General features: G+C 40.5%; 1 protein-coding gene across 1 annotated transcript in view; it reads right to left on the bottom strand.

The window, feature by feature from the left end:
- Window positions 1–998: 998 nt before the first annotated feature.
- The window catches only part of LYPD6 (LY6/PLAUR domain containing 6), a 119896-nt gene continuing 111570 nt past the window's right edge, over window positions 999–9324 (bottom strand). Inside the window, exons 4-5 of the mRNA XM_090267386.1 lie at window positions 5949–6079; window positions 999–4110 (exon numbers count right to left, since the gene is read on the bottom strand). Of these exons, the coding sequence (XP_090123512.1) occupies window positions 3943–4110; window positions 5949–6079 (299 nt within the window). The 3' untranslated portion in view covers window positions 999–3942. The remainder of the gene's footprint in view (window positions 4111–5948; window positions 6080–9324) is intronic.

Here is a 9324-nt window from a genome sequence, read left to right as displayed (position 1 = left end):
GGAAATCTGCACTGACTTTGTAACACCAAATATAAGTTAGAAATTTTTATATTTAAAAACTATCAGCACCTGTTTTCCAATAGATTTCTGGAGAATGCTCCAGGCTAAAGTCGTGATGTGTAATAGCCGTGCCTGTCCCAGGTTGCTATGCAAGTTTAGAAAAATGGCCAAATCTCCAAGGTCAAGTTCTCCCAATTAAAACGTGTTTTCAATATTTGAAAGTTTTCAATATTTTCCTCTTAATAGGTAAGTTAAAGGTAATGTATTAAAAACATTTGGGAAAGCTCTTCAGGTGTTTCAGATAAAAGTTGATGTAATGTAGCCAAGGCATCACATGTTTTTTTATACCTGGTATGCCCTAATGTTTTTTGTAAATAAAATCTTGTAAGTGGAAAGAGATATAAAATGCCTTCATAAAGTGAAGGATCCTTTTAAACTCCCCAAATTGGGTTACCATGTAAGTCTTTGTTTTCCAAATCAGACTTTCTAAAAGCACCATCTACATGAAGTGCCGTTTCCATTGAAAACAGAGCTTTTTCCAAATGGTTAGAGATAAGAGCCATCTCTGTGTAAGCCTATAAGCATGACACTTTAGTGCACCAACCATGCCACTGATCCAGAACCTAATGGAAAACATATTTTCTTGGAAATTTCAAAATAAAGGGTGTTAAAGAATAACCAGGAATCACAAACAAGCTAGAGTTTTTCAAGGTCACTTTCAATGTCTATTATTTTACTATGAAAAATACAATAGATTCATTTTATAAGTGAAAATGACATTTATACTATTCAAATATTTGTTTCCTGTTGCAGAAGAAGCCATCAAGGGAAAATGCTTTCTATTGTATCATCATTACCATAATTCACTCCAAGAATAAAATAAAATTTAAAAACAAAGAATTAGTGGGTAATAATACATACGCACAATCTTCTTATATTTCATGATTTAACAAAGAAATGTTCTGGGGAAACCACATACTGGATTGAAAAGTCTGGTACTCTTTTTCTTGTATTTCTGCATCACTTACTGTCTGTATGAATCATTTAGCATGAGTGAATTGTCTTGTGTCTTTTCATGCATACATTTCTTGTCCTTCAACCAGAATGTGAGCTCCTGGAAGGAAGGAACTTCCCTATGACGTGAAACCCAATGCCTTATACGTAACTGGGTGCCTGAATCATTGACTGACATGTGCATTTGCAGGGAAGAGCCTGGAGAGATACATTTAAAACTTTTATTCATTGTTTTACAAAATGTACAATATTTACAAAATTTAGGCATTAATCCTATACTGACATGAATGTTCTGGGGGAGTCTAAAAATAAATAAGTGGCACATACTTTCATATACATATCATGGCTCTTTGCAATTCACACCGTCACCGATGGTGAGATTTACCGGAAGGTTGAATATGGTAGAAAAGTCATAGATGACCAGTCCTGGGCCTTCCACATGAACAGCCCTTCTGTGGCTCCTTGAGGCTGGGGACGGGAAGCAAAACACTTTCAAGGGAATAAAACATCAGCCATTCTGACAGGGATACAGGGTGTACACAGCCACATGTGTTCAGAATTTGCAGTGACTCTTGGGTGGCCCATGATGCCACTGTGGGCCTGGTCCCTGCACACCAGCCAGGGAGGCTCCAGAGTGCCCGTTTTCTCATTTAGAACCAACATTTGGACGTTGTCCCTTATTGAAATCTCATGCAGTACTTGGAAGGTGTCAGCAGAGAGTGACCATGCACAAAAATGTATTTGTAGATATGTACATCAAATTTTCATTGTCTTGTATCATCTTTACATGTAAGTTCAACCTGTCTCCTCTTTTAGCGAGCAGAATGAATGAGGAGACCATACCTTCACCCCTCCCCCCAAAGAAAAAACATCTGGGGACACATGCAAATGGCACCCTGCAGAGGCAGGACTAGACAAATTCCACATGATAAGATGGCCAAATCCCCACGGAGTCAGGCCTGGAAGTCTTCCTAGGGGTGGTAATTGCACCTTCCCTTCCTCTTCAATCCTGCCTCATCCCATATAACCTAAATCAGAAGGAAAGGCTTCATGTCATTGAGCTTCTTAGAGCCTTGGTACCTTCATCTATCAAGTGTAAATTCTAATAATTTCTCTTACATGGTTCTTGTAGGAATTATATGACCTAACTTATGTAAAGTGCTTAGCATAGTGCCTGGCACATAAGACGTGCTTAATAAATGTTTTACTTTCTCTTCCTCTAATTCCCCACCCCCAAATAAGTAATGTATTGATAAGACTGCCAAACTCTGATTTAAGGCCATTTGATGCAATTTAGATTATTGTGTATCAGAGTTACCACTGTCGGTACACATTTGGTCCCTGAGGAGGTCTAATTTTATGAGCCAGAGACATTTTCCTGTGCAGAGCAGGTGGCCCCTGACAACACTGTTGTCTTTATCTGCAATGGCTCCACCAAAGTCCATGCAAATATGCCCCATAACCCTGGAGAGAAACACATACCAGTGACGGTCACCACCCAAATACATCTGGGACCACACCACTGAGGAAACCATGAGCAAAACCTTGAAGCCAACACATTACTCTTGCTCACGACATAAATAACTTTTTTTCAACACTGGTGCAAGTATTATAGATAATGTTCAACGCACATATATTACAAGCTCTACCACTGTTGAAAAATAAGGATTCTGATTTGATTGTTCAGAATAAAGAATCTTTTACAATATATTTTAGTTTCTAGTTATGCCATACAAAAATAAATATTGTATAAATGATTTACAAGGAAGAAGAAAAAATGTAACTTGGGGTGCCAAAACTATAGGAAGGATGGTGAAGTTGTTACTGTCTACTTTAAAAGCAATCAGCTAAAAAAAATCAAAACTTCCCACTGGATCTCCTTACTAATCTCACCACAACCCCGCTGGGTTGACCACCTACTGCTCATTCTAGGATATGACGTCTTCTTTCCCTATTTGTCTCCAGAGTATTTAATGTAGAATCTCCCCCCTGAAGTCACTGGGGATCTGAAAGAGAAAGGATGAAGAGGGCTCCTGGGCAGCATGAGTTGCCGATGGAGGTAGATCTGCTGAGCCCCTCACTGGAACCTCACAATGAACTAAGCTCAACCTCCACACGTCCTTCTTCCTTTCGTTTTGAAATCCTCTGTCTAAATTAGATATGTCTGAATAGAACCCCATGACTTGAGAAAATAACCTCATCCTGCTGTAGGACCCCTTGAATACTCATTGGTCCAGGTAGAATCAGGATAGCACAACCAGGTTCCAAATCAAGCCCAACCTCGCCAACTATATGAAGAGACAGTCACTTACAGATGCTAGTTCCATTAGATTAGAAAAAAACCTCCTCCAACTTCCCTCCCCCCCATACAACAAACTGTCATGATTGCCTTTTTCTCTCCCACACAGAGCAGAGGGAATATGATCCCCACCACTGGGATGGGACTGTTAGAAAAATTAAATCAGATGAACTGCTCCCCACTTTTCTAGGGACTTAGTAGGAATCTCTGAGAAAATTCTAAAACTATAAATGAATTCATGATTATATTTAAACCAGTGGTCCTTTAACTTTCTTCTGAAAAACACACAACTATTCCTGTTGCCTAACATCTCAGAGGGTCCCGAGACCTCCCCTGGCTCATGCATGCATTCCAAATTAAGAGCCCATATCTTGATAAATGCAGAACTATTTGTTGGAGTAAAATCAAATGTTGATGGTATGGGACTTGGTCTGTTTTAGGGGCAGGCTGGCTTTGATGAGGTCTTGGAGAAATGACTACACTGAAGCAATGCTGTTCCTCGTGGGAAGTGGAAATGCTTAGCCAGGAAGACATCCTCCAGCGTAGTGGTTTCAGGTCAATGACTCGTGCATGACTATGGACTGTCAAAATCCCCATAAATCGCTGCTAAGCATCGTGCCTTTGAGCTGCTATAAAGTGAGTCCCAACCACACCCACAAGCAGGACACTATCACCAACATGCAGTGTGGGTGCCTGTTTGTCTGATTTATGGGTGATGTTGTGGCAAATGTCGCATCAGTTTCATTTCGAGGAAGCGGCAAGTTACAGATGTTTCCTTCACAACAGGAAGTGCAGACCTGAGAAAAGGAGAAAAAGGGTGATCAGAAGCTGGCAGGTCCTGGAAGGAGGCAGGGATTTTTGAAGGAACTATCTCCCTCATGGCAAGACTCAAATGAAAATTACCTGTTCTGCTAAGGAGACACCCATGCGACATTTAAGGGCAAGGGATGACATTTCATCTGGAAGCAGTGCAGCCGAAATGAGAGCCCCCAGCCAAGCTTCAAGGGACATGGGTTCTGTTTTTGACCCCCAACCATGTGGTTATTCCAGTTTTACACATCTCTCAGTTCTTGGCTGTTCCTTCTCTGAGGTGGGGATAGCAAGAATATTTACCCTACCTTTTTCAAAGAGGCTCCTTCTGACTACTTGAGGAAACTCTTAAGTGGGCAACTTTCACTTGCCAACTTTTCACAGTGAAAGGGAAGTGGCAACAACCCAGATAATTTAAACTTAAATATTTACGTTCATTAGAACTGTCTGCATAATTCTCTCCATTCTCCTGGGTTTTGACTTATGCAATTATTCCTGCTTCATACAATTTTACTTGTGGATCATAAAACAGCAATAAAAGCCCAAAGACATATAGATAGAAGTCATTTCAGGCCATGGCTACACTAAATACAGACCAACAGTTTTAACATCAGCTGGGAGCTAATTAGAAATGCAGAATTTCAAACTTGCCCTGAACTTAGCAATAAGAATCTGCATTTCAATAGGATTCCCACATGATTCACATGCACAGTAATGTCTGAAGACTATGGTAGCTGATGTCCTATAAGCATTATCCTACAGTTTTCCATCTGGGCACAGATGACATGGGCTAGGAAGACACTATGAAGTTGAGGAGAGAAATGAGGGTCAGAAGTAGGTTTGAATTCTGTCTCTGTCATTTAGTAGCTGTGTGATCCAAGCATGTAATGTCACTTCTCGATCTGTAACTTCTCCTTGGTGAAGTAGCCAAAATAATGCCTGAGAGCCAAGCCCAGGCTGCTAGGTGGTCAGGCAAAACCCTTGGATTGACCTTCATATTTCAAACCAGGAGCAAGTAGGCAGATTATGACTTTAAAATTGAATTCTTAGTGCATTTGACAAGTCTCTTGAAAATTAGATGTGCATCTTCTTGAGAGAAAGAAGCCCCCACTAACAGTACCATTGCAAGCTATCAGTGTGGGTGCTGCTCCCAGAGCCCAGGAAGGCTGCCTGATGGGAAGAAGTGGGCAGACCCCAGATCAAGACTAGGACCTGATATACAAGCTGATGGGTGCAGCCAGCTCTAGCATTCCCCATTCCAACCATGAGTCAGGCAGCCTTTCTATGGTTCTTTATATTCTCTTTCAAGGCTGCCCTCAATGTTGGTTTTAAAGTGAGTGCTTTGGTGCAGGCAACAGATGGAGTTTCAGAGGAGCAAAACCTACAAGGAGATGGTTCTCTCATCACCTATTGGAATGACTCAGGAGCCAATGGATACCTTCCCCAAATCAGCATCCTGCAAAGACACGAGCTCCACTTGACAGAAAGTTATCAAAGCTAAATCACTGAATGAGCTGTTGGGACACCTGCAATGCTTTGCCATGAAGACATAATTGGTCCCTTGATCCTCTTCCTTCTGGTAATTTTATTACTTTCTTCTGAGTGAGGAAAAAGATTACAATAATTTTCAATACCCTCTTGGTGTTGTATTTACATAATTTATCTTATACCCTAGTATGAATCTTTATTCTTTTATAGTAAACAGGAAAGGACAGTCAAAAGCCAGCCTACAAGGGAAGTAAGACTTTGCTCATGAGCACTGGCAACATCTGTGATGGAGGAAGGCTGACTAGGCTGTACCAGTCACTCGCTTTGGTGCCCAGACCTTGTGGCCTTCATGCTTGGAATCTCTACAGCCTGTGGACAAACACTCTTCCAGTGGCACGCAGCGTTTGGTGACAGAGATGCTGTTTCCTGTGACTTCCATTGTGTGCTGAGTATAGCAGTATCTGGTCTCTGTCAACAACAAGAAGTAAATGATTTAATAGACATAGAAAATGTTAACCCCACCTGCCTGAAAGGGAAACAACAGGAGCGTCAACAGTATGAGTGCTTAAAAGATCTTACAGCACCTGGGATGTACACTGTATAGGGTTTATGTCCAACCCCAAAGATGTCCTTGGAGATCCACTGAGCTCTTGTAGGAGGAGGGCCTTTGGAGACTATCAATCTCTGTCCATCATAATCCCCGTAAACCAAGGCCTGGTAGCATTACTCTATGCCTTTCTACAAATTTTACCCCTGGATGGATTTTTATTTTGAGGGAAGGAGGGGTTTGAGGAGATATTTAGGTGAGAGTCATAGAAATTTTCAGTGAGATGAGAAGGGGTGAAAAAGTTCAAAGGACACAAGGTTAAAAGACAAGAAGTTAAGCAGGTAACAAGATCTTTAAGGAGATAAAAACCTATATAGCAGAGGCTGGTGTGTGTGTGTGTGTGTCAGAGCTCTTCTAAAGTAAGGGAAGAAAGACTAAAAATAGATTCACCGTAACTGAAGCAAATGACTTTATCCAAAAGAACGAACTTCTTGCCTAGGAGCACGGCTTAGATCTTAGAACTCATTACAGAAGACAACCCAACAAAGAAGGAACCCAAATCAAGGAACATTGTTTCTCTCTAGCATGATTTCTGCACCTTTCCAGGAGGGCAGATGAAGAAAGACCATGATGTGAGTTTCCAGAGGTCTGCTAAGTTTTAGGAGTCTAAAAACTTGAGATTTCTTCCAAAATTCCATAGAGATTTTTTTATTTGTAATTGAAAGTCTAAAGAAAAATGGCTCTGTCAATGTAATTTTTTAAGTCCTCCAGGCAACGTTCAGCTTTCTGAGCCTGGGATTTAGTTGAATGTTCCTGTTCTACTTGCAGACTGAAAAAGAAAATGAATAATTCCTTAGAAATGTCACTGAACTGTTTTTCATCCATATCTTGGACCTAACTTTGCATACTTTATACATTTTGGATATTTAGTGGCTAATATGGAATTATGACCTTCTATAATATTATTTATGAGGCCATAAAAACTTCTCCCCACCACCAGATTCTGTCATAATTTTGGCAGCTTTTAACCAAAGTACTGATGTCCAGAGAAGAAAGCTGAATAATTTTAGGCTCTGAGAATGACTCACACAGACCGCACCAACATGTCCTGGGAGTCGTGAATATTCAGCAGTTGCAATGATCTTCCTAGATACCGCGCCTGCCAGGAGCCTGAGTGGCTCCCACTGAGTCTGGCTACAGGGCAGCGTCTTTCCCAGCAGTGACACTCTCAGTTGGTGTGCGTGGGCGGAGCCTGTGTCAGGGCCATCCCTCAAAAATTGTCCCCACACAGCACCCTGATCAGAATTTTGTCAGCCAGACTCAGGTCACAAGGAAGACCCTACCTTGCTCAGCATCCTAGAGAACGGGGTCAGTAAGGTGACCTATGAGCTCATTTAAACTTAAAAGCCCATAATATTTTAAATCGGAGTGATTGTTTTTCTGATGAGGAGGAGGTGGCAGCCCCCCCCCACACACTTTTCTAAAGTCTTTAACAGGTTTGAACATATGGAGGCCGTGACCTGAGCGATATACCACATCTTCCAAAGAGGACTTAGTTTTACTTTTTTGGTATCAGAGTTGGTCATTTATGGCCCTGATAGGTAAACCTTTCCCACCTCCACCCCAACTTCAGATATTTAAGAAAGCAATAAAGAAGGGAATGTTCTTATCTCCTTCTCCTCTTCATGCAGACAATCAGGAGCAGGGCTGCCAGAGGTTTTATTGCTCCCAATGTAAATCTGAGCAGATAAGATCACAGGGTTATGGAAAAAGTGAATCATGACATGGTTTCAGTTTTGAAAATTACATCTGTCCCCCAAGTAGTGAATTCTCTTGTTTTAGCTAAGCCTCAAAATAACCATTGTTGAACCTGATAGAACTACCTTTTTTCATACTTCTATACCCATAACAACCTCTTTTAATTTAGTAATTGGAAGCTTATTCCACTGAAGAAAAATAGAGACAACAACTAATGAACCTTTTTTCTTTTTTCAGGAAAATATGCAAAAACCTATTTCCTAATAATACAATTCTTGCTATGCTGGAGGGAGAAGGATGATCAGTGATGAAGTTGGATAAGATTTTTTTCTCACACTTCACCAAGTCCAATCCATAACATAAAAATATATTGAAAGCGCCATCAATCCCTTAAAAGTATCAATTCCATTTCTTATCTTACAAAATTCCTAGGTGAGTTATAAAATGTTAATGTAGAAAAGGTTCTGTGGTTGAATAAGTTTGAGAAATGCTCAAATAAAGTTGAACCGGTTTCTTTACTGCACAACTTAGGAGAGCCTTGAGTTTGTACCGTGACCTCCTAGGAGGATGGGGGCAGGCAGGCAGAATTTCCCAAGCAGAACCAGGTGGACCACATGTGGCTTATCGCTGGACTGAAGAATTGATAAAAACTGAGTTTCAGCCACAGAGCATTGCTCTCCATGCATTTTGAATAATCCTTGGGTTAGTAATGAGGTTATATGAGAATCGAGCCTGCTGATAACTTCACACTAAAAGGATTTCAAAAGCTTTTATCTAGAAGATAAAAGATGGATTTGAATTTCTACCAAGTTAGTTTGGGCCTCTAAAAATCTCATATTCTGCACTGCATGGTATTCCCAGAGGTTGTGAAACAAGTCTTTTACTGTGAGATTCACAGGCATTCAAGTGAAATCAGAACTGAGTAAGAAAGCTTAATCAACTATTGGAAGACACAAGATATAATTTTCATGAAATTCACACATATATGCACGCAAATTCCCTAACCTAGCTCTGAAACTTAAAAACAGGTTCAAAGCTAAAATGTAAATTTACTCATCAACATTCAGTTTCCAGTAACAGAAACTGTATCAAAACAAAATACACATAAAATGATATGAATTAAAATGATACATTTAAAGTGACCAACTCTCTGGTAACAGGCCTTCTCCCCACTCAGTTATTCTCTGTGGCTCCTCTAGTTTTGGTTTCTTTACAAACATCTAATTATGAAAGTGATGCTAGAGAACAGTTAACCAGGTGCAAAAAATTTAATGGAAGGAAAATTCACTTTAATCATAATGTTACCAATTATATTGAAAAATAAAGGCTTGTGGCATCGGCAGCACCCTACCGCCCAACTCCTTACTGTGCACGCAGCCCTTCACATCCTGCCCTGCTCCTTCCAGGT

The sequence above is a fragment of the Furipterus horrens genome, unplaced genomic scaffold (genome assembly GCF_987537825.1).
Source record: "Furipterus horrens unplaced genomic scaffold, mFurHor1.1.pri manual_scaffold_1, whole genome shotgun sequence".
Taxonomy (NCBI): Eukaryota; Metazoa; Chordata; class Mammalia; order Chiroptera; family Furipteridae; genus Furipterus; species Furipterus horrens.
This window is presented reverse-complemented; position numbering and strand designations above follow the sequence as displayed.